Raw genomic sequence first — 26,311 nt, forward strand, 5'->3', positions numbered from 1 at the left:
TGTTTCATGGATGGAATCAGGCCTGTTTCCAGAAATGGGAGAGGGTTCTAAGAGGATACTGGTGGGTGGCTGGGGAGAAAGTACTGTTAAGTGCTTGCAAAACAGCAAATAATAATAATAATAATAATAAAAATTAAAAATTATTTTCAACAAAACAATTATTTGTATTCAACAATACAACAACAACAACAAAAACACGTGTTTTACCGTGCCAAATACGAGGATGTCGAAGCGTATGCCATAGGCTTTGATCAGGGTCCTTTCCTCTTTCCCATTGGCCTGCTTGTAATACTTTGCAAATCTACAGTGACCAAACAACAAGATTTGACAGTGAATTATACCAGTTTGGATAAGGTGAGACTTTGCCTGGACTTGCAATGAAGATCACCTCCTTCCTCACTCAGCACCTGTATGGAACATGCATCCCCCATCATATTAACAGACTGTGATTCTATATGAGAAGCTCCTTTGAGGACCAAAGTGGACAGGCAGACCCCAGAACTCTACATCCTCCCAGGCAAAGACCTTTAAAGTTTTGTTTTCAATAATTTGTAAGTTCTCATTTCACAGTACTGCATGCTCCAGTGAGCCATCTGATAGCCAATCCAAAATACACCAGCTGCCCTTCCGCTTCCTGCACAATGACTAAATGCACTTTGATCTTCTGCACTGTGATCTCTGGTCACTGGCTCAGGCATGTTTACTGGCAAGCACATGGCTAAGCTTCTGTTGATGCCCCAAACCTTGTGACTATATTTTCCAAATCTGGCAGTTATTTTGGATTGCCTGTAGGAAATTTCTAGTCCCCAAACCAAGTAGCCAATTCTAATGCATGGGTTTAGAATATCATGGAAACATGGGGTACAAATAATCACGGTTCCCTCCTATCAGGGCTGTGGAGTCAGAGTCGGAGTCGTGGAGATGGAAGCAATTTTGGGTGGAGTCAGAGTCGGTAGAAATGTACCGACTCCGACTTCAAAATAAAAACTTTCATAGGAATTTAAGAAAGTTTTCTTGTTCAGAAATTTTAATCAAATAAATATATTTTAGGTTCTATCAATCTAGCCTGATGATTCACGTGGTGGTGATGAAATACCATTTTACTACAGTAAATTTGTTATTACTAGTTAATATACATTTGCCATCTATGAAGGAGTTGGAGTTGGACAGTAGAATAATAGAGGAGTTGGAGTCAAAGGTTTGGTGTACCGACTCCACAGCCCTGCCTCCTATACTAGCCCCACTGAAATTAGGGCTGTGTACACACACTAACCCGCATGTAGCAGATAAATGAAGTTTTTCTCAGTCTGAAATTGTTTATGCTTGTCCCCCACATGCTGCTTTCAATGTAGATTGATTCTAAATCCTGCCATCCACAAGGGTGTGTGTGGTTACTTGATACATATTTGAAAACCCTCCCCTTGAATAGGTTATTCATGCTGTTTCCTCCCTGCACATGCCCCAGGTGAATGAAGAAGTGGGGATTGCGATCTTGGTATACACCCACCCACAACATCATTGCACAGGTGTGTGGATACACCCTTCCCATTCCTGGGACAGCCTACATTGGTTTTCAAATGGACACATTGCTGTCATAAGTTCCATGGGAGACTCCCAATGGAATGATCAGGAGGAGGAAGAAGAATGGGATCCTGGGGAGGGGCCCAGTGGATTGCAGCAGGAGAAGGCTTTGGTAGTTTAGACGGTGACAACTCTGCCCCTGTGGTTCCAGTTACAATGGAAGAAGCACTGTCTGACATTGAGCCAGCTCCTGTCCTGCCCCTCAGCCCTGGCTTGTTGCCTGAGCCACCACTTGCATCTCCTCCCAAGGAGAAGGAAACAGAGACTCAACCAGAGGCAGTGTTAGAGGAGGATCTGACTGAAGTGCCACCACCAAGGAGGTGCCGGCTGGTGCCAACAGATGGTACCAGCTTTCCAACCTGTTTGTAGGAATGCTCAGTTGATGATGTAGTCCTATTCAGAGAAACCTTCCCCGTGCAAATAGAAAGCCCACCATGAGCCTATTTAAAGGGTCTCCAGTGCGGTGTCTAATTGCTACGACGTCTTAGATTGAGTAGCCATGCAGAGTGATGCTGTGCAGAGACCTGTAAACTAATCTATGAAACGCTCGAAGGTGAGATTTCACATTAAACATAACAGAGGAAAACACACCAGCAAGTTAGAGTCTGAATCCAACGGGGATGGCCAGGTAACTGTGGGGTAATGCAGAATCAATCTGCAGTGAGCTTTTACTTTCAGAATGAAGCCAATGTTTCAAGAAGCACTTTTTAGGGGCAAAAAACACACAGTAGATCAAGATTGCATGTGGACTACTACATAGAAAAAAACAAATAGTCTCCATTATAGAATAAAATGTTGTGTGTCCGCAGCCTAAGTCAACTTCTTGGGCATGGCATTTATTCATTTAGAAGATTAATATCCTGCTTACTACAAAAGACCAGCCTTCCCTGACCTGCTGCCCTCCAGGTGTTTTGGACTACAACTCCCATCAGTCCCAGCCAGCTCAGCCTGGAGGGCACCAGGCTGGATAAAGCTGCAACAGATGGAAACATATCCAAAACCCATGCATCCCAGCAGCCCTTATTCCCTTATGGATGCGGCCAGAGTCTGCTTCACATCTGCTGTACAATCCCAGAGCAAACTGGGAGCTGGAGCAGAGCATTCTTTTTGGCAGGAAGGGAGGGAAGCAAACTCCCTGCAGCTGCTCTTTCTCTGGCCGATGGATGGGGCCAGGCTGGTCTTCGCCGTGCCACCATGAACTTCTTGGGAAGCAGGGGGTGCAGCTTCCCAGTGATTTTCATCCACTGGCCTACAGCACAGGCCAGAGTGTGGTTCACTCTACAGCACCAAACCAGGAAGTCAAAGGGGAAGTGGGATAGTCAATCTAGCAGCAGTCAGCAAAGATTGCTGTAGATGTCTGGAAATGCCTTTGGTTGCACAATTGTGTGTTTTAGAGTTATCAAAACGTTAAAATTCCCTGCGTATGCCCATTCCAAAATGCACTTTAAGAGGATGGTGGCAATCACTACACTTTTAAAAATACATTTTTTGTTGTTGTTGTTGTTGAGCAAAACTGCATATATTTACTTGGCTTTGAATAGTTTACTCCACTGCTGGTCTTGGGATAGTTTAAAAAATAATAGTGCAGGGAACTGAAGCCTCAGCTTATTGTGACCATCCGACAGCCCTTCTACCCATTCTCTAACTTCTGAGATTCCACCTGGCATCACCTGTCTCTGCAGCCATGAAACCTAGAAACTAGAAATATTTAAAAGGTAAAGGTGTCCCTGCACTTATAGTGCGAGTCGTTTCCGACTCTTAGGGTGACGTCTTGCAACGTTTACTAGGCAGACTGTATATATGGGGTGGGATTGCCAGTTCCTTCCCCGGCCTTTCTTTACCCCCCAGCATATGCCGGGTACTCATTTTACCGACCATGGATGGATGGAAGGCTGAGTGGACCTCAACCCCTTTTACCGGAGATTCGACTTCCTCCTTCCATTGGAATCGAACTCCGGCCGTGAGCAGAGCTTCGGCTGCATTACTGCCGCTTACCACTCTGCACCACGGAAATATTTAAGGAGGGGAAAAACAGCAAAAATTCTGCACCCAGGTACTGACTGGGGCTGCTGGAAGTTGTAGTCCAAAAACATCTAGAGGCCACCAGGTTGGGGACAGCAGCAATACATCCAAGTCTTCAACAGTAAGTTTTACCTAAAATTGTAGCCAGGGTACAAGGCTTCGTTTGTTTTTTTGTCATCAAGACGTCGGAAACCATACTTGGGGCTGCAGCGGTGAAGCCATTTGTCCAGGTTGCAATCCCAGTTAATTTCAATGCCTATGATGCCACCCTTGAAAGAGAAAGACGTGCACTGTTAAAATAGTTGATCATCAGGGGGACAGAATAGACCTTCATGCTTTCAAAGGTGACCAAAGTAAGCAAGAGAGCAGACCTTTAAATAAAAACCAAAATTGTATTCCTAATGCCAAGCAGAAGAGGCTTTGCAACTGTCTCTTGGCGACTTACAGTTTATCAAAAGGGAGAAGAAAATCCTTCAGATCCTGAAGCATTAATCTCCAACAAAATCCAAGTTATTTTGCCTATTTAAACGGAGTTCACTTTGATTGCTTCCAGTGCAAGCCAATACATGTCTACTTAGAAGTAAGCCCTACTGAGTTCAGTGGGACTTACTCCCAGGTAGTGAGGAGAAATTTGATTTAGTTCTCATTCAAAGGCGAATGTAACAAATTTACACTTTCCAAAACAATATGTGAACCAAAACAGAGCCATCCTTCAAATGTTGCAATTCTATCCTCCAGTCAAGTAATGTGTACAAAAATGCACATACTAGGCTAACGTATGCATATAAATGCATATATAGTGAAAATAACATACAATATACAATAACATTTTACATTATGGGAAAATGCTTTGTAAAAATGTGTATGTTACGAAAAATTTGCAGTAAAATCTGAGGAATTTTCATGAGAACTTTAAGGGGAAAAAACAAACAGAGATGGCAATGTGGAGAACTGAACTTAAGATTGGAAAAATGAGAAACTGACAGAAACCAAAACTGACAGATTCCCCAATCCCTACTCTCAGATATGTACAGGACTGCAGCACTAGACCACATCCCCTATGGAAACTAAGGCCCCATCTGACATCTGCACTATACATTTAAAGCAGTATCATACCACTTTAAACAGTTGCACCTTCCCCCAAAGAATTCTGAGCGCTGCAGTTTTTTAAAGGGTGCTGGGAGTTGTTAGGAAACACCCCCCATCTTCCCCTCTCTCAGAGTTCCCTGGGAAAAGGGGTTGACGTTAAACCACACTGGGAAAGATGCAGTAATGTGCAACCAACATTATTAAGGGGTACCAGCAACTCTACTATGAGAAAAACTTACATTTTTTCTTAGTTTAGGGGAAAAAAAACAAGTAAGGGGGCATTTTAGAGGTGTATAACTGTGTGCATGGTGTAAAGAAAGTAGATAGAGGGATGTTTTATCCCCTCTCCCATAATAGTAGAATCCAACCCAGTGAAGTCATCCAATGAAGCTGAATGGTGGGAGACTCGGGACAGACAGAAGTGAAGACTTATTCACACAATGCATAGTTAAAATTTTGGAATTTGCTACGACAAGATGTGATGATGGCCTCCAACTTGGATGGCTTTAAAAGGAGATTAGAAAAAGACAATGAGAGGAAGGGCAGGCTATAAATTTAATAATAAATAAATAAAATAATTAAATAGATGAGGCTTTCAGCAGGTACTAGTAATAATGGCTACGTATGGCCTCCAGTATCAGAAGCAGAATACCTCTGAATTAGGGATGAACAAATCTGCCAATTTCAGCTTCTCTGTTTCTCATCCTCCCCATCATAAATTCAGTTCTGCATCATTTTGATACTTTAAAAAAAACCCTCATGAACATTCTTCAGCACTTTAGTGCACCTTTCTTCTTGTATGCAAATTTGTACATGCAATTTCCCCTCATATAAACATTTTTGCAAGCAACATTCTGCATATTAATTTCACAAATATATGGATTTTTGTAAACATCTTTTGGCTGGAGAACTGCCTGCAAAATTTGGGGAAGTGTGAATTTCAAAGGCTGGCTGCATTTTGGCCCATACCTTGTTTTGGGAAGTGTGAATTACATCACTTTGCATTAGAATGTGAACTGATTTTCTCCCCAACCCTACTCTGAATTACCAGTAGCAGGGGAAGATGAACAAGAGGGGGCTATTGCCCTCATGGTCAGTTTGTCGGCTTCTTCTTGGAGTGTAGTTGGCTGCTGCAGGAAACAGGGTACTGGATTAAATAGGCTCTTATGTTGGTTCTTTCAGGGAGCAGCAGGGAGCAGGAGCATCAGATGGACAAGCATTCTAGAGACAGAAGAAATGTCACAGACCTGAACAGCCACCTCTGCAAACTTCTCTCCTGCTGCTTGGAGAATGTCTCCCAGCCGGAAAATGGGACAGTGCGGAGCAGTGGTCTTGTTGTGGGTGCAGGAAGTATTAAATTCCGGTAAAATGTTTCTTCTATAGAGAATGGGGAAAAGGTGTTGTTGTTTTTTATTTGCCAGTCAACACAAAATGAATGTCATTTATTTTCTGAAAGCCTGCTTTTTAAAAACACTAGCCTCTGTTATTGTCTCACTGTGGATGTGCTGACTTTTCCCAGTGTTTGTAAGAAAATTAAAAATAACTGGAAGCAATCTCTGTCACAACAGTTAAACTGGCACCTGAAGGCAGACAATAGAAGCCAGGGGCATGTCTCTTGAAGCATGTTGAGCACATCATTCCTGCTACTTTTGAATATATAATCTGGAGCCCTACTTTGAGATTTTGTCTAGCAGAGAAGCTGGGCAATTTCTGTGTTGATTAACACCTCTGTCAGCCACCTCTCAACTTCCCAAAACATGCTAAGAGCAATTTCCTGTGCACATGCAACTCAGTCCAGGGATACATGCAACTGAGCCCATTGGATAGGCCAGGTGATCTGTCAATCAAACCCACCTGGCTGAAAAGACATAAATACAGAATGTATTGCCTTTATCGGTGTCAATCACCGAAAGATGTTAGGTGCTGTATTCTACCCTCCCTGTATGAGTAAATGACTTATCACAACTACTCTTCCATAAATTAGCCAAATCCTTAACATTTGTTTTTCTTATGGTACTATGTTATTACAGTGGCCACATTCAGACATTATGATAAGCCATAAACCATAGTTTACCATGAACGTGTACTGTGCAAGTACACATTGTTTGATCATTCCCACAGCATTCCATAAGCAGCAAACCAGAAGCTTTGGCAGAGCTTGGAAGATTACTTTTAAAAAGTAATAAATTACAGTTACAATTACATGGCCCCCAAAAAGTAGTGATTACTGTTACAATTAAAATTGCTCTGAAAGTAACTAATTACTTTACTTTTACTCAAAAGTAATTACTACAATTACATTTTAGTTACTTTTTAAAAAAGAAATTGCCTATAAGGTGCTGGCCTTGGCTGCTCCACATCTAAGTAGCCTAAAACAACATTAAAAATAAGCGCGCGCACACAGAGGGCAGTAGAATAATTTTTTTTATCCATAAGATTAACAGAATGGCATAACAGAATCTCACATCCCCTCACCCCACCCCCAGCAAGATACCCCAACACACATATTTTTTGTATATATATATATATATATATATAATAATAATAATAAATTTAATTTATGTGTCGCCTATCTCACCAGTGGCCACTCTAGGCGACGTACATACAATAAATATGGCAGAATACAATATAAAAATACAGTGAAATATATAAATTATAAGAGCAAACAATACATAATAGGAGGCATTTAAAACAGAAGAATATTAAGCCTCCCCAGAAGCCCCGAAAGCCTGCTGAAAAAGCCAGGTCTTTAAGGCCTTGCGGAACATATTCAGGGAAGAGATGTGCCGAAGATCTTGTGGGAGGGAGTTCCAGAGGGTGGGGGCCGCCACTGAAAAGGCCTTCTCTCTAGTGCCCGCCAACCTAGCTGCTTTGGTTGGCAGGACTGAGAGAAGGCCTTGTGTGGCCGATCTTGTCAGGCGGCATGATTGGTGGTGTTGTAGGCGCTCCTTTAGATAAACTGGGCCGAGACCGTGTAGGGATTTAAAGGTTAAAACCAACACCTTGAATTGGGCCCGGAAAACAACTGGAAGCCAGTGTAGATCGAACAACACTGGCGTGATGTGGTCCCGGCGACGACTGTTTGTGAGTAATCGAGCCGCTGCATTTTGAATAAGTTGTAGTTTCCAGACCGTTTTCAAGGGTAACCCCACGTAGAGTGCATTACAGTAATCTAATCGAGAGGTGACCAGGGCATGTACTACCAGTGGGAGCTGATGAACAGGAAGGTAGGGTTGCAGCCTACGTATAAGGTGTAGTTGGTACCAAGCTGCCCGGCTCACAGCCGAAATCTGAGCCTCCATGGACAGCTTGGAATCAAGTACAACCCCGAGGCTGCGGACCTGGTTCTTTAGGGGTAAACTCACCCCATTGAACTTCAGGTCAACGGTTCCCAACCTTCTCTTGTCCCCCACAAGCAGTACCTCGGTCTTGTCGGGGTTCAGTTTCAGCCTATTCCTTCCCATCCATCCACTCACGGACTCCAGGCACTTGGACACGGTCTCCACAGCCAACTCTGGTGAAGATTTAAATGAGAGATAGAGCTGAGTGTCATCCGCATATTAGTGACACTGCAGCCCAAATCTCCTGATGATTGCCCCCAGCGGCTTCATATAGATGTTAAATAGCATGGGAGAGAGGATAGAACCCTGTGGCACACCACAATTGAGAGGCCAAGGGTCTGAAACCTCCTCCCCCAATGCCACCTGTTGGTACCTATCAGAGAGAAAGGAGCGGAACCACCGTAATACAGTGCCTCCTATTCCCAATCCCTCTAGGCGATATAAAAGGATACTGTGGTCGACAGTATCAAAAGCCGCTGAGAGATCGAGGAGGACAAGGAAGGTAAATTCTCCCCTATCTAATGCCCTCCTCATATCATCTACCAGAGCGACCAAGGCTGTTTCAGTTCCGTGACCAGTCCTGAAGCCCGATTGGGCTAAGTAATCCGTTTCATCCAAGTGTGTCGACAACTGATTGGCCACCACTCGCTCAATGACCTTGCCCAAGAATGGTAAATTCGAAATTGGGCGAAAGTTATTAAAAACTTGGGGATCCAAGGAGGGCTTCTTTAAGATGGGCTTTACAATTGCCTCCTTGAGGGCTGATGGCATCACACCCTCTTTCAAGGATGCGTTTACCACCGCCTTGATCCCCTCACCCAACTTCTCTCTGCATCTCATGATGAGCCACGATGGGCAAGGGTCAGTTAGACAGGTGGTAGGCCTTACAGTCGAGAGCACCTTGTCCACATCCTCAGAAGAGAGAGGCTGAAAATGATCCCAGCATACCGGCATGCAACCGGTCAACTCCGATTCATTCACTGTATCCATGGCACACGGGATCGAGCTCCGTATGTGTTCGATTTTATCAGCAAAGTGCTTAGCCAAAGTGTCACAGGAGGCTTTTGACTGTTCCAAGGGTTCCTGAGCAACTGGACCGACCAGGCTTCGGACCACTTGGAACAACCTCCTGGGACAGCACTCTGCAGACGCAATAGAGGCAGTAAAGAAAGCCTTCTTTTCTGTCCTTATTGCCACTTGGTAGGCAGTTACTGCTGCTCTAACTTGTGTCCAGACACCTTCGGAGCGGGATTTCCGCCACCGGCGTTCTAGTCGTCTCACCTCCTGTCTCAGAATACGCAGCCGTGGTGTATACCATGGTGCTAACTGAGTTCTATTCAGGGGGAGAGGACATTTCGGAGCCACCCGGTCTAACGCCCCGGTGATCTTTCCATTCCACTCCATCACCAGGGTTTCAACTGGGCAACCTTCAGCAGGTTCCAGTTCCCCTAGCGCAGTCAGGAATCCATCAGGATCCATCAGGCGCCTGGGGCGGACCATTCTAATAGGTCCATCACCTGCGGAGAGGGTGTGGCAGCGTGAAGTCCATGTTTACCAGATGGTGATCTGACCATGACACAGGAGTGGAAAGAACCACTCCCAACTTCAGAGCACTTTTCTCCTCTCCCAGGACAAACACAAGGTCGAGAGCATGACCGGCTACATGGGTGGGCCCAGTATTACTGAGGTGCAGTTCCCAGGAAGCCATGGTTTCCAGGAAATCCCAAGGGGCTCCAGTGAGAGTGGTCCCGGCATGCACGTTGAAGTCACCCAGCACTAACAATTCTGGGGACAACGCCCGTACAGCCGAGACCACCTCCAGCACCTCGGCCAGGGAGTCTGCTGTGCAGCGGGGTGGGCGGTACACCAGCAGGATCCCTAAACTGCCCTTCGGGCCCAACCTCCAGTACATGCAGTCAACAAACTTGGTCCTATGGAGAGGAGATCTGGCAAAAACCAAGGACTCCCGGTAAATGACTGCCACACCCCCTCCCTGCCTGCCCACCCTCGGCTGCTGTGCGCAGCGGAAACCCGGCGGACACATCACCTCGAGAATGGGTGCAGAGGCCTCATCCAGCCAAGTCTCCGTAATACATGCCAGGTCAGAACACTCATCCAAGATCATGTCGTGGATGAGTGAAGTTTTTTGTACCACAGACCTGGCATTGCACAACAGCAGACGAAGGTTGGTAGGAACCTTGCGTTCCCCCAGTTATCGTCTGGTTTTGGGCAGACCCGGAACAGGGGATGGGTATAATGCATCTACCCCCTGTTCCCCTATGCTGCCTACAGCACCTTTCCAGCGCCTGCCGCCCAGTCTTTCAATGAAGAGCCTCCAGCTCTTTTCTCCTTCCACTCCTGTCAATTTTTAAACAATTGTTTTGTCCACCCCGTCTGCTCTCCACCTCCTTCCTCGTCACCTCCTAAGCACCCACAGAGCATGAAGGAAGAACAACGCTGCACAAAAGCCCAATTTGAAGCACATGATTTTAATTCACAAATCAGAGGAGCAGCAGACTTCCCCTGCTCCCCCCCAAGTAATGCGCAAAAGTAATGCTGGAAACATTACAATTACTCCTCAAAAGTAATGAAGTTACTACTCGTTCTATTACCAGCAAAATGTAATGAAGTTACCCACTCGTTACTCAAAAAAGTAATAAATTACAAGTAATTCGTTACTTGTAACTAGTTACTTCCAAGCTCTGAGCTTTGGCTTATCATGATGTCCAAACCAGCACCTGTAGTTTGTTTCACTCCAAACAACCCATGATCTGAAGCCAAGGTTTGCTCTTTGTTTAGCTACTTTGGTTTGCTTGGAGCAAAACAGATCATGAATGCTGGTTTGGAGGTCACAGTGAGACAGAGAAGGCTTGTGCTCTGCTGCTCCTACTTGAGGTAGCGGAGGAGTGCCATGGGAGCAAACGGGCAGTGTGAATGAGCATGTTGCTCCATCACGTAAACCATGGATTATAGTCTCCACAACATGCAAACGTCACTGGGGAGACATTTGGGCCCTGGAGACAGCTCCAGCAAGTCACACAAACACAGCTTTAAACAAGCATCCCCAACATTGCCCCAAAGGCAGACATTGTGACAGTAATATACCAGGAACAGGGAAATAATGGAAGTTGAAACATATGCCTATGTACTTACTTTGTATAATTAAATTTCGGGAAGTGGATGTTGTTTTTAATGAGTACAGTAAAGTTTTCAGCACTCCTCAGAATGGCAGGCCTAAAAGAAGATCCCAGGAGAAGGATGAAAGATGTAAGAGATGGTCCCATTTACTAAATATCATAACCATCATCCTACAGTTTAACTATTAGGTGGAAAGCAGCCATGCATTGAAAGCTGAATGGGTGGGAAGTTCCCAGAAACTGTGAATGGGATTCATAGGTGCTTCTAGAGTTGTAAATATATTTGACTGGCTTTATTGTTATCACCAGGAATGGGACAGTGCCAGGGACCCACATGGAGAATACAGCAAAGTGCAGCAGGGAACTTTTTTTCAGCCCGAGGGCCACATTTCCTTCTGGGAAACCTTCTGAGGACCACCTGCCAGTGGCTGGTAAGGCAAGAGGCAAAAGTGGGTGGAACAACAAATGTGCATTTTATCTTTGTACAGAAGGCTAGTTTCTACATGCACACCCCTCTCTCTTCTCCACCCAAGCAAGCAAGAGGCATCATCAGAGTTCAAGAACACATTCAGGCCAGACAAAAACCCTCAGAGTGTGAAACAGGCCCAGTGAGGGGTTTGGCCTGGAGAGAGTTCCAAGAGCTCTGTTGTAAACCACCCAGACAGCTTCGGCTGTGGGGCTGTATACAAATGCAGTCAATCAGTCAATCAATAAGAGCCCAACAGAGATGTCTGGAGAGCCGCATTTAGCCCCTGAGCCCGGGGTTCCCCATCCCTGTTAAAGGGGGCAAAAACAGTTATGCAAAACAACACCTTACTCTGGAGCCCTTTTAACTGACTCCACAGGGCACCAAGCTGCGACCTCGCATGTTTTGATGGTCGTGTTGTACTTCACACATCTGCCGGTCTGAATCCCTGCAGAGAAGACAATTGAACTTTTGTTCATTTAAGGGACATAATCTTGTTTTTGTTTATTTGTTGTTTTGGTTAAATTAAAAACATCAGAAATTTTAACTGATTTATTATTGCAGTCTTTAGACAAAATTGGGAACAGATACAATTCCTTTACAGAAGAGCAAATGCAAATATAATAGCAAGCAATCACAACCAAACGACAACCCTCCATACCAAAGACAATCTCTGGGACATTTCACAAGCTGCTTTCTGGCCTTCTCTGCCACTGCCCATGAAATTCCATGGGACTAGCATTTGAAACTTATGGTATCTTATGGTAAAGGGTGGGTAAGAAATCTAATGAAACAAATAAATAAATAAAATGGCATTACCATATTGTAGGCCAAACTGGATCCAAAGTAGGTTAAGATTAAGAGGCAGGTGGCCATCCAATACAAGTAAAGCAGCCTTCACCAGCCTCCAGATGCTTTGGACTGCAACAGCCATCAGCCCTAGCCAGCAAAAACCTATGGAGTGTACCAGGTTGGCAAAAGCTGATCTAAAGCATCTGTTAAAGTCAAGTGCATGTCCAATAAATCATTTTTTAAAATTATTTTTAAGATGTATATGAAATTGAATGACTCTCAGAGTCTCAGATTTTTCACTGTAAATCTGTGTGGTTTATTAACCATGATAATGAGAAACCTCAGTTGAAAATCTCTACCCTAAAGGAACTTTCGTGCCAGCTCTTTTGAGTGTGATTTGTACCTGAATGCACGGCAAAGGGCTTGCACAGTTCACTCTTAATCCTATGACCTATCCTAAACAAGTCCCACTTCTGGGATTTTGTTTGTTTGTTTTAGGGTGGCTGTAAAGATAAAATGTGATAACTCCATATAACCAATTTATAACAAGCCTTTCTTAACCAAGTGACACAGCTACTGTTGTAGTAGCAGGAGTTATAGAATCATAAAAGAGTTGGAAGGGGCCTATAAGGCCATTGAGTCCAACCCTGCTCAATGCAGGAATCCAACTTAAAGCATCCCCAACATGTGGCCGTCCAGCTGCCTCTTGAATGTCTCCAGTGTTGAAGAGTCACCACCTCCCTAGCTAATTGGTTCCATTGTCGTACTGCTCTATCAGTTACGAAGTTTTTCCTGATATTCAGTCAAAATCTTGCTTCCTGCAACTTGAGCCCATTATTCCATGTCCTGCGCTCTGAGATGGTCGAGAAGAGATCCTGGCCCTCCTCAGTGTGGCAACCTTTCAAGTACATGAAGAGTGCTATCATAGTCTTCTCTTCTCAAGGCTAAACATGTCCAGTTCTTTCAGTCTCTCCTCATAGGGCTTTGTTGTTGGAAGTGGGGCAAGAGCATCTCCTGTTTTGTTCTTTTGTTTAAGCTCCAGAGGGAAGATAGAGCTAGGGTCCTCCAGATGGATAGGCTTTGTTTACCTTTTTCCTGTGATGCTCTGACTGACTTCCTTCTGTCCCTAGACTGTGATGCCTTTAGGGAAGCTTACCTGCCCCTCCTCCTTCTGCCCTTTCCATTCCTTTGTCCTCTGGCTGATCAGGAGAGAGGAGACTCCCTTTGCCTCTGCTCTCTCTCGGAGCATGGGGCTGACTCCTACACCTGGGAGTTATGCCTCCAACTTAGCTAGTTAGTTAGAACTAGGTTTGCCTTTCTATCTACTATGTATTTCTATAAATAAAGTAGCTTTTCTTATTTTACTAAGTCTCAATGATGCTGATGCAGGGTAAAAGCCTGCTTTGTTAGGCAAACACACGCACACGCTGGCCCACTCGCATTTCAACATCTGCTGTTACTCTCTGCTGCTGTGGTGCTGCTTTTAAACAAAATTAAGCAACACACCTACACACAGCGCAACATTTGTTTCCAATGTTTTATTATTGTTTGTTGAACTTTTATGGCCAAAGTGGATCGGACTGCATTGCCCAACAATGCAATGGAAAAAGCAGACTTATTAAACACACTGCAGAAGGCTTCTGCAGTGCATTAAAAATATTAAATCAACCTACCATTACTTCGGGGGTCCATATGACCTTTCATGCAACTCTTGTCAGTAGAGCAAACTGCTTTGGCAATGGGGAACTGAGCAAAAGAAAGGGTTGGGAGAGTAAATATACAATATGCACTTAAACAATGAGCACTGCATAATGCTTTACTTCAGACTACGCCTGCTGAAACCTCCTCTTGCACACAAATATTGAAAGTGCAGGACTGCCAGAGCCCTGACCTCTTTTTGCAGCCAGCGATTCTATTCTGGGCTGCCTCTCACTCTCAGCAAGGCAATTCTTCTTCTTTTAAAAAAAAACATATTTTTATTACTTTTCTATTTCTTTTTCCGATAGATATAGCAGTAACAACACGAATAATACAGCAGCAAAACACTTAGCAAGGCAATTCTTTCTTTCCTTTGTGTATCATTAAAAAACTGAAGGAGAGAAAGGCATGGGGATTTGGGATACTGAAGCTATAGACCAGAGACCATAGCCAAGGGAAAATGGCAAGCAGCTATGCCAAGCACCAGGTCCCAGTCAGCTCTGCTCAATGATACTAGCACCCTCTTAAATCTGTCTTCCTGACCATGAGGACTAAGAACTTGATTTCATTTTTTTAAAATGAAAGCTGAGATTCTTAGGCTGCTGAAGTCTACTACAGCAGTTACCAGATGGCATGCCTGAACAGAATACTTGTAGATGTCCAGACCTGAATGTATCTTGCTAACTGCCAGCAGATTCAAACTTAAACAGAGAATTCAAAGAAGAAATTCTGGACTAGTTGTTACAAGTTTTTTTAAAAAAATCTAAAGAGGTCATGGTGGAAAAGATGAATCAGCACCCACTTTTGTAGGATTACCATAGCAATGAGGCACTAATTAAAAAACGTATTCTGCCTTTGGTTAACAGAACATGGCTTATTTTTTTCTCTCTACATAGATGACGCATAAAATGCAGTTACCTCAGGGCAAAGTCCCTGGACTTGGTTTTCTGTCATGATGATATTTGTTACCACAAAAAAGGAATCTATACCCTAGCCAGGGGGAAAAAGGAGAGAAAAGAGAAGGAGAAAAGGAGTTAACTGTGTCAATACCAAGAAATACCAGAATCTCATTTGTTTCATATGAACAGAGGAACATTGGAAGCTGCTTTATCTAGCTCAGTATTGTCTACACTGACTGGCAGCCACTCACCAGGAAGCCTCACCCAGCCCACCCATTCCCAGAAACTGGCTTCCAGAAGCATACTGCCTCCAATGGAAGGTACCTGACCCCCGCACTACAGGGGCCAAATAGAACGGCCTGGAGGGCCGTATCTGAGGGGCCCCACCTGTGCCTCATAACCTCAAACCGAAAAGCAAACATTTGCCTCCCTGGAAACCAGACAGCCCCCTTCCTGTCATCAAGAGGAGACATACCTGCATGGGGAGAGTGTATTCTGCCGTGTCCCAGATCCTTGTTTCAGTCTGAGACACCCCTTTCACTTTGGTGTGCACTGAGCTGATAACAGAGTCCTTCTTCTGATAGCGTCTGTCAGCAATGAGCACCACGCTGGAGAGACACAGTGGAAAGGACTTGAGGTGGTTCCTTTTTTATCTACATACCCATTTTATTTATGGGGGAACTGAAGCTTGGAAAAGGAAACTTCCCTCCTGAGTCTATGGTAAGGTTGCCAACTGATCAGAATAAAAAGAATAACCTGGCCTGCTCATATGCCTTAAAAAAACAGCTCTCCGGATGTTGTTGGGCTCCAACTCCCATCAGCTCCAGCCAGCATGTCCAATGGTCAAGGATGATGGGAGTTGTAGCCCAACAACATCTGGAAGGCTAAGATCCCCATCCCTCAGCAACAAAATATTTTCATGGTATGGAGATTTTTTTAAAAAGCTTGCCTGCCAACAACATATGGCAGGTATGGGGAATCTGTGGCCCTCCAGATGTTGTTGGAGTATGACTCCCATCAGCCCTAAACATTGGTCATGCTGGCTGGGGCTGATGGGAGCTGTAGTCGAACAGCATCTGCAGGGCCATCGCTTTCTGAATCTTGGCATAAGGAAGCATATACCCCCACCCTCTATTTGTGTTGAAAGTATCTCTTTAAGAGTGGCTGGTTACATCATGCCACTCACCATACGTGGGTGGAAAGGTCACGTGCCAAATTTACAAAGCTGTACTTGTCTGGAAGAATCTACTTCCCTCATGAATCAAATGCCAAAAGTTATACACTTAGAAATAAATCTATATTAAAGATGTCTGGGTCAACTGAATGTAGTACTTTTCAATGCAATTAGGAAAAAAATCACAACTCTGGGAAATTTGTTTCTAAGGCTATGTGATCCTAACCTCAGTTACTTGGAAGTAAGTTCCAGTTAAATCACTAAGCATTCTCCATAAATGTTTTTAGAGGTCAACATGTAAGACTATAGATAGTCTGTAGCAAACTCAAAGAGCTCCGCTCCAGAGTCATATTACTTCTTCCCCCCAAGTTCTCTTGCTGTAAACAAAAATCCTTACTGCACAGTTCTAGCAGACTTGCTCCGCAGACCTACGCACAATTACTTGTAGTTTCCACTGAGTTCAGTGGGACTGGCTCCCTAGTGGGTGCTGCCACTGGAGGCTGCTGGTTGGCACTGGCCTGTGTCAGGGCTTTTAAAATGGTGGCTTCCATTTGTGGAATGCCAACACGGTGAGGTGTGTCTGTCTCCCTCATTATTTATTTAATTAATTACATTTCTAGACCGCCCTATAGCAGAAAGCTCTCAGGGCGGTGTACAACAAATAAAATCACAATTAAAATATGAGCAAGTGTGGAAAAATATATATATATATAGTACAATTATAAAACATTAATAAAATTGCCATTGAGATTTAAATTAAGATCATATTAAGTTTAGAATGTTAAATTAAAATATTTAAAAATTTACAAAATTTAAAAAGCCTGGGCGAAAAGGTAAGTTTTTACCTGGCGCCGAAAAGATAACAGAGAAGGCGCCAGGCGTATCTCGTCTGGGAGGGCATTCCATAGTTCGGGGGCCACCACCGAGAAGGCCCTAGATCTAGTTGTTGATCTCCGGGCCTCTTTATGGGTTGGGACCCGGAGAAGGGCCTTCGACGTCGAGCGTAGTGAACGGGTAGGTACATAGCGAGAGAGGCGCTCCATCAGGTATTGCGGTCCGATGCCGTTTAGGGCTTTATAGGTAAGAACCAACACTTTGAATCTGGCCCGGAAACATATCGGTATTATTGACTTTCAGTAAAAATTTGAAAACTTTCCTGTTTACCCAGGCATTTGGTGACTGAGTAATATTGTTCCTGGCAACCCTGAGATCACTGGATAAAAGAATGTTTAACTGTTTTTAGAATGCTTTGACTATAACTGTTTTTGAATGCTTTTTAAAACATGGTTTTTGTTGTGGACATGTTTGCTGCCCTGGGTTCCTTCAGGAGTTTGTTGTTATGTGCTTTCAAGTCGATTACGACTTATGGCGACCCTATGAATCAGTGACCTCCAAGAGCAAATGTCATGAACCGTCTGTTCAGACCTTGTAAGTTCAGGTCTGTGGCTTCCAGCACTGTCTTGTGTTGCATTTTGGATACTCTGTTCACAGGGTTTTCATGGTAAGAGGTATTCAGAGGTGGTTTACCATTGCCTTCCTCTGAGTTTGGATGAATCTTTGTCTGGTGTCTCAGCTTTGACCATTCTGCCTTGGGTGCCCCTGCTAGGAGTCTAGCCTCTTGGTCTAGACTCCTGATGACATTGCTCTCAGCTTCTTCAACACTCTCAAACCACCTCACCACGTTAAGGTGTGCATCCTAGAGGGAGTCTAGGAAGGAGTAATTCAGTAAATAATAATACATGATTGCCACTCTCAGCTGAAACCCCATGCACAATTAACAGGGAACAAATCCTAGTGAACTCAGTGCAACTTACTTCTGAATAAACTTGCAAAATCCACACCATACATTTAAAGCTACTTTAACATTCATGGCTTCCACCAAAGAATCTTGGGAACTGTAGTTTACCCTTCACAATTCCTATTCTTTGGGGGAAGTGTGGTATGGTGTGGATGTGTCCTAGGCTGCATACACACCATACATTTAAATCACATCGCCCCAAAGAATCCTGGGAAGTGTCATTTGTTAAAGGTGCTGGCAACTGTAGTTCTATGAGGGGTAAATACAGTTCCCAGAATACTTGAGGGGGGGAGGAAATGTGCTTTACATGTACAGATTGAAAGATAAAGCTACAAAATCAAGCATGTTTCTGTCCGAATCTCATTATCTGCCATTAACACACTATATAGTCAAATAATTTTATTTATTTATTTATTTATTTATTATACTTGTATACCGCCCCATAGCCGAAGCTCTCTGGGCGGTTTACAGTAACTAAAAACAAATACAATTTAAGATACATCTTTAAAAAAAAAATTTAAAACACAATTTAAAAATTTAAACAGTATAAAACACATGCTAAAATGCCTGGGAGAAGAGGAAAGTCTTGACCTGGCGCTGAAAAGATAACAGTGTTGGCACCAGGCGCACCTCGTCAACAAGATCATTCCATAATTTGGGGGCTACCACTGAGAAGGCCCTCTCCATTGTTGCCATCCTCTGAGCTTCCCTCGGAGTAGGCACCCGGAGGAGGGCCTTTGATCTTGAACGTAGTGTACGAGGGGGTTCGTATCGGGAGAGGCGTTCCATCAAGTATTGTGGTCCCAAGCCGTGTAAGGCTTTATAGGTCAAAACCAGCACCTTGAATTGAGCTCGGAAACATACAGGCAGCCAATGCAAGCGGCCCAGAATCAGTTTTATATGTTCGGACCGTCTGGTCCCTGTTACCAATCTGGCTGCTGCATTTTGCACAAGCTGCAGTTTCCGAACCGTCTTCAAAGGCAGCCCCACATAGAGTGCATTGCAGTAATCTAATTTAGAGGTTACCAGAGCATGGACAACTGAAGCCAGGTTATCCCTGTCCAGATAGGGACATAGTTGGGCCACCAATCGAAGTTTGTAGAAGGCACTCCATACCACCGAGGCTACCTGAGCCTCAAGTGACAGAGATGATTCTAGGTGAACCCTCAAGCTATGAACCTGCTCCTTCAGGACATCCACCATCTGGTCAGAAGAACCACCCACTAGCAGCATCTAAGTCTTGTCTGGATTGAGCCTCAGTTTATTAGCCCTCATCCAGTCCATTGTCGCAGCCAGGCACTGGTTCAGCACATTGACAGCCTCACCTGAAGAAGATGAAAAGGAGAAATAGAGCTGCGTGTCATCAGCATACTGATGGCAAAGCACTCCAAAGCTCCGGATGACCGCACCCAACGGTTTCATGTAGATGTTGAACAGCATGGGGGACAGAACTGACCCCTGTGGAACCCCATACTGGAGAGTCCAGGGTGCCGAGCAATGTTCCCCAAGCACCACCTTCTGGAGGCGACCTGCCAAGTAGGAGCAGAACCACCACAATGCAGTACCTCCCACTCCCAACTCAGCCAGTCTCCCCAGAAGGATACCATCATCGATGGTATCGAAAGCCGCTGAGAGATCAAGGAGAATCTCTCCCGACAAAGGTCATCATACAGGGCAACCAAGGCTGTTTCTGTGCCAAAACCAGGCCTGAAACGCGACTGAAACGCGACTGAAATGGATCCAGATAATCGGTCTCATCCAAGAGTGTCTGGAGCTGGCCCACAACCACTCGTTCCAGGACCTTGCCCAGAAATGGAACATTTGCTATCGGCCTATAGTTATTAAGATTTTCTGGGTCCAGGGAGGGCCTCTTCAGGAGTGGTCTCACTACTGCCTCTTTCAGGCAGCCAGGGACCACCCCCTCTCGCAGAGAGGCATTAATCACCTCCTTGGCCTAGCTGGCTGTTCCATCCCTGCTAGCTTTTATTAGCCAAGACGGGCAAGGATCCAGCACAGAAGTGGTGGCACGAACCTGTCCAAGCACGTTGTCAACGTTCTCAAGCTGTACCAACTGAAACTCATCCAAGAAGTCGGGACAAGGCTGTGCTCTGGATACCTTGCTTGATTCACCTCCTATAACACTTATAAGTCTAAGTCCTGGCGGATGCTAAAGATTTTATCCTGGAAGTGCCTAGCAAATTCATTACAGCGGGCCTCAGATGGTTCCACCATGTTCCTGGGGCCAGAGTGTAATAGCCCCCCGACAATTCTGAAGAGCTCCGCTGGGCAGCACATTGATGATTTGATAGTGGCAGCAAAATATTGTTTTTTGCTGCCCTCACTGCCCCTAAATACACCTTACCATAGGCACTTACCAGTGTATAATTGCATCCACTAGGAGTCTGGCTCCATCTGCACTCAAGCCGTCTATATTGTTTCATCGCTCTCTACTCTGGGGTATACCATGGAGCCATACAAGCTCTACACAGGAGAGGGCGCTCAGGAGCAATAATGTCAACTGCCCGGGTCATTTCTGTATTCCACAGTTCAACCAGGGTTTCGACAGGAGCGCCAGCCCTATCAGCCGGAAAACTCCCCAGACCCCTTTGGAAACCATCCAAATCCATTAGTCTCTGGGGGTGGACCAACTTAATAGGTCCCCCACCCTTGCAGAGGGGAAAAGCCGCTGTAAGTTTAAACTTCAGCAAGCAGTGATCAGTCCATGACAGAGGGACTGATGTAAGGCCCCCCACATTCAGATCACCAACTCCATGTCCAGTTGCAAAAACCAAATCTAGAGTATGCCCTGCTACATGTGTTGGGCCAATGGCATATTGGGACAGTCCCATGGTTGTCATGGAGACCATGAAATCCTGAGCCACCCCGGATAAGGTGGCCTCGGCATGGATGTTGACATCCCCCAGAACCAACGGTCTGGGGGATCTCAACAGTACACCCGAGACCACCTCTGTCAGCTCAGCTAGGAAGTCTGTTGGGCAGTGGGGTGGGCGGTACACCAATAGAATCCCCAGTCTGTCCTGCTGACCCAACGTAAGGTGCAAACACTCCAGACCAGTAGTCACATGGACAGGGTGCTTGCAAAGGGAGATGGAGCTCCTATAGACCACAACCCCCCCCCTCCCCGACCCTCAGGTCTACCCTGATGCTGGACCAGGTACCCTGGTGGGCATAGCTGGGAGAGTCTGACTCCTCCCTGCTCACCCACCCAGGTCTCGGTTATACATACCAGATTGGCTGCCTCATCCACAATTAAATCATGAATGAGGGAGATCTTACTATGCACCAATCTGGCGTTTAGGAGCAGCATCTGGAGGCCTGAGAGCGGCTGATAGGGCAACCAACAAACCTGCAGGTGTGGGGAGGACCGGAACAAGGCACAGTTCTTAACTGCCTGGGCTGCGTTCCCCTTACCTGGCAAGTCCTCCTCACAATGCCATATCTCTCCCAGCCCAGTTTAACCTATCCATCCCACATCTGCAATAGGGGAATGATAATAATAAAGTTGGAAGGTACTTGGAGGTCATCTAGATCAACCCCCTGCTAAATGCAGAATTTGCTATGCAAGATGCAACAAAAGCATCCCTGTCAGATGGCCACAGGTTAAATACTTCCAGCAAAGGAAAGCGACCACCACCTCACAAGCAGCCTGTTCCATTTTTGAGCATTTGTTAGGAAAGGTCTCCTAATGTTTAGCTGAAATCTGCTTCCTTGCCATTTCCACCAATTGTTTCTAGCCCTGTCCTGTGGAACAAGCAACACAGAACAAGTCTGTTTCACCTTCTGCATGGCAGCCCTTCAGAGTTTTGAAGATTGCTATAATGTCTCCACTAAATCTTCTCTTCTGTAGGCCAACCACACCCAGGTCTTTCAACTGTTACTCACAGTCCTTGGTTTCCAGAATCCTCAATGCTCCTCTGGACATGTTCCAGTTTGCAAATGTCCTTAAAACATGGTATCCAAAGCTGGACACTTGCCCAGTGCAAAATAGAGCAGGCCTATTACTTCCTATTATTTGGACACTATGCATCTCTTAATGCAGCCTAAGATTGCATTAGCAACCTAACAACAAAGGTTGTTGTTTTAAAGCAGTCATAGGGAACCTTTGGCTCTCTAGATCTTGCTGAACTTCAACTCCCATCAGCCCCAGGAAGCATGGCCAATGGGTTCCCTTCCCCCCCCCATTCTAAATATTACCATGTATGGGAACTACTTTGAACACTTTAAAGCCCTAAATACATTCTAAGTATTATCGCTGACTAAAAGAATCTTCTACAATAACACAGTCCTGATGGATACCTATGCGAAGTCTGTTACAGCAAAGACAAAAAGTCTTGTGGCATGTTAAAGACTAACAAATTGTGGCATCAGCTTTCATGGACAAGAGCAATCAGATCAAGTAGACTCCTAGTCCATTAAAGTTTCTGTGGCAGGCAATCCCTTAGTCTTTTTTGTGTGCTTGTGAAAAAGTGTTGCAGTCAAATTTTCTTCTTAAATTATAAAACTATTTTCCCCTGAACAAATTTGTTTAAAAAAGAAATAGTCACAGAAAAGAAACAATATTGCCACTTCAATATGAAACAAGTTTACTCGGAAATGTTCCCCAGTGGTTCCAATAGCACGTCCTTCCAAGCACTTCTATACACCCCTCCTTACATTCACGCTTTAACATACTCTATAGTTCAAGTTGCCAGGGTCAGCGCCAGGCATGACTGGGCCCATGGGCACCAGCCTCCCTCAGGGCCACAGCGCCATACAGCCCAACACTCCCTCCCGATACTGGCAGCGTGGGGCTTAGATAGGCTCACCTGCCCCACCTACCTGTCACATCAGTGCACACCCTGTGCACACACGCTTGCCATCAACCAAGATGGTGCTTGGGGCGTTAACCCATTAGGAAAGCCCCCACCACAATCTTGGGTGACAGGTGCATGTGCACAGTGCACAGGGTGTGTGTGCACAGGGTGTGTGCACTGATGCACTAATGTGACAGGTAGGTGGGGCAGGCGAGCCTATCTAAACCCCACGCTGCCAGTATCGGGGGTGTCTGTGCCTAGCAGCTCCTGGGAGCTCCCGCTCCAGAATGCAAAGCAATGTCAGGTCGCATGACCCAACATTGCTGCGGATTGTGGAGAGGGAGCACCCCCCCCACCCTAAGGAGGAGCCCCTCAGAGGCCCCTTTCAGCCACAGGGGCCCTCGGCCAGGGCCTGACCTGACTGCCTGCTAATGCTAGGCCTAGAAGTTGCCCATCCAGACCCTGAGCAAGACCACATTCATAGGTACTGTAAACCCCCCAGAGAGCTTCGGCTATTGGGCGGTATATAAATACAATAAATAAATAAATGGGCTCATGAATACTGGCCCAATGACTTACATTTATATAAATGTATAGGGTGCCTCTGGGCAAATTAAGATTTTTGTAAGGGGGGGGAGTGGCTGGGGCCTCACCGGCACTGCATTTTGCAGGGCTCCCAGCTGCCATGTAAGAAGGGACAGGGGAATTTGTCTACAGGAATACCCCGCTATATGGACCTTCACTTTACAGACACTCGCGAGTATAGACATATTTACAGTAGCACCATTCCCGTTTACATATGCTCGCTTCGCAAGAACGGACACTTAACGGCATGACGCCACCGCCCAATCAGTTTCCAACTACAAACTTTTTCTTAAAATAAGGCCTACTGTGTTTATTTTAGTTATAAATGCGTTATTTACATCAGTTATGCCCGTATATGATGATTGCAGTGCAGTACATGCATCAATAAGTGAAAAGAGGTAGTGCTTCACTTTAAGTACATTTTCGGTTTACGTACTCGCTCTGGACCCATTGTGTACGTTAATGCAGGGTATTCCTGTATTGCATTTTCTCTCAGTTTCTCATTTTTCAACCACCTCTGAAGTTCAGACCTCCACATCAGTTTGCAGATTTTTTAAAGAAGTTTCTTATGAAAATTCATACTTTTTGTGCCAATTTCTGCTGATAAAATCTTTTTTTCCAAAGCAGCCAATTTCCCCTAACATTATGCATTTTTCCATGTTATTTTCATGAATAGATGTACGCGTACCTTTCCACAAGTATATGCATTTTTGTACACATTTATTTAGCTGGACAGTGGCATTGCAAAAATCTGAGAAGTGCAAATTTCAAAGGATGGCTGTCTTGCCTGAGGCTGATGGGAGCTGTAGTTTAAAAAAGTAACTTTTCCAAGGTCTGGATCACGTATTGTTTCAGAAAGTGTGCATTTGGTAGGGTCACCTTTAAATGAGAACTTAATTGAATTTATTTATTAGATTTATATCCTGCCCTTTCTTCCAGTAGGAGCCCAGGGCAGCAATTTCTCTACATCCCTACCTGTCAGCAAAGTTTTAAAAAAAGTTTGAAAAAAGGGGGGGAATGGGAAGGATATGTGGGGCCTGGCACAAAAGACATGGGGCTCAGGCCTCCTACACCACCCCTTAACAATATCTCTGAACCTGTATCCTTAAGCACTGCATAGGAGGGAAATTCTAATGAGGTTCCGTTTTTCCTATAATCACTGCACTCTTATTGAGAAAAAGGTGCACTTCTGGTAAAATTCTCCCATCAACGCAACCCTTACAGTGCAATCCTGTACCTGCTTACTTGTAATGTAACTTTCACTCAATGGAGCTTACTCTCTAGTGAACATATTTAGGGTTGCAGTCATAGCACTACAGGAGCTCTCTCAGCCTGTTAACCTTACCTACACAGTACTCTTATGTCATGCCATAAAGCAGTGCCTTATGAGCTGCCACTAATACTTTTACTAACTTTGAGACAATAGGCAGAACTAGACAGAACTACTTAAATAACTCTTGGATATAGTTCAACTGATCTAACCAGAGAGTGAGTTATGCAGTTCAACCCCAATCCTTTTTATCAAGAGCTGCTGAGTATAAATCCCCATTGATTTCAATGGGGATCTCTTTTCATGGCTTCCAGCACAAGAGAGCTTTCTCCCTTTGTGCTGTCTCATCTCAACATTCCTTGTTCCACTTACCAGACATACATGAAGACGATAGTATGGATGGCCCACTTGAGGCTCCCGTAGTAAACGCTCTGAATGCGTACAACCTTGGAAGTTTCATACTCACAGACATTGTTTAAACTGCAGCATCCAGCCATGACTGAGAAAAAAAGTATTACAAAATACACCCTCTTACAGACAGAACTGCAGCTGCTGGTTTCTTGCTGCGTGCACACACATATACACACCCAAAGCAAAACCACACCACTTAAAGGCACAGTAAAAAAAATCATGCAAGAAAGGAGCAAATTAAAACAATCCAGATTAGTCCCAAGAGCTACAACACAGGTATTGCCCATTGTCCCCTCCACACAGACCATGGTCCCCTCCACATGGGGCAGAAATTCAACTCAGTTCACTTTCTGAGACAATATGAGAAACAAAACACAACCATCCTTCAAAAACCACACTTATCCATATTTTATGATGCAGTTTTTCAATGCATGTTTACAAAAATGCATATATTTGGGGAAAATGTGCATAAAATGCATATATTAGTGAAAATCAGTGGAAGCCCCTCACAAAGCCTTTTACTACCCACCCTAAATCCCCAATCCCCCAAAGCAATAACTCAGTCCCTTCTCTGTTTCTTACATTGGTATTCAATACTAGGGGCTCTACCCCTACTCCGATGGCTCACCAAAGCTGCCTACAACCCCACGACCCACCACCAATTCTTCTATCCTTAGACCTCACAAAAACCTCCAATTAACTTATTAAACTAGGGGAGGGAAAACTTTTTGGCTCCCACCCCATGGGCCAGGTTTGACAGGTGGGTGGTATTAAGTTCTCCTGTTTGCTTTTTAACCAGAAAGACACGGGAGTCAGAAGTGGAGTTTTCTACTGCTTGCTTTTTGCTGGATTTTCTAGAAAGAAAAAGAACAGGAAAAGAAACATCCATAAGGGGCATGAATCTGTTTTGCAGGCAGCCCTAAATAATCAATGGAAGAATAGATTAAATATTTAATCAATCACAGTCATACTGAAACTGACCCAATATACTACACTCCTTCTGGCTAGATAGAAACCCATATTACCTTTACAAATTTAGGTGCTATGGTGGCTTTCTTATTTGAGTGGGATAGTGTCTGTCATCACAGACAGAAACACTTGATGTGTCTCGTCATACTGATGATTGTGGAGCACCCGCTGGTGAAATGTCTTTTGTGGGGGCAGGTGTTGATGGTGATAACTCAGAAATGGCAGTTGGCACTACAGCCATATCTGGTGCTCTCTTCGATCTGTA

The 26,311-nt window shown here is 44.7% G+C and overlaps 1 protein-coding gene across 2 annotated transcripts in view; it reads right to left on the minus strand.

Annotated features, from left to right (window-relative positions):
* Positions 1 to 25,715, minus strand: part of P2RX7 (purinergic receptor P2X 7) — a 45,143-nt gene extending 19,428 nt beyond the window's left edge. Inside the window, exons 1-9 of one of the 2 annotated variants that reach the window (XM_061602795.1) lie at positions 25,660 to 25,715; positions 15,501 to 15,633; positions 15,045 to 15,116; positions 14,102 to 14,174; positions 11,988 to 12,084; positions 11,187 to 11,267; positions 5,940 to 6,069; positions 3,736 to 3,872; positions 208 to 301 (exon numbers count right to left, since the gene is read on the minus strand). In XM_061602795.1, coding sequence (XP_061458779.1) covers positions 208 to 301; positions 3,736 to 3,872; positions 5,940 to 6,069; positions 11,187 to 11,267; positions 11,988 to 12,084; positions 14,102 to 14,174; positions 15,045 to 15,116; positions 15,501 to 15,506 — 690 coding nt within the window. In that variant the 5' untranslated portion in view covers positions 15,507 to 15,633; positions 25,660 to 25,715. Of the gene's footprint in view, positions 1 to 207; positions 302 to 3,735; positions 3,873 to 5,939; positions 6,070 to 11,186; positions 11,268 to 11,987; positions 12,085 to 14,101; positions 14,175 to 15,044; positions 15,117 to 15,500; positions 15,634 to 25,038; positions 25,223 to 25,659 lie in introns of those variants that run through there. The other variant, XM_061602794.1, reaches the window with a different exon arrangement.
* Positions 25,716 to 26,311: the final 596 nt, after the last annotated feature.

This window comes from Rhineura floridana, chromosome 19 (assembly GCF_030035675.1).
Source record: "Rhineura floridana isolate rRhiFlo1 chromosome 19, rRhiFlo1.hap2, whole genome shotgun sequence".
In the NCBI taxonomy this organism is placed as follows: domain Eukaryota; kingdom Metazoa; phylum Chordata; class Lepidosauria; order Squamata; family Rhineuridae; genus Rhineura; species Rhineura floridana.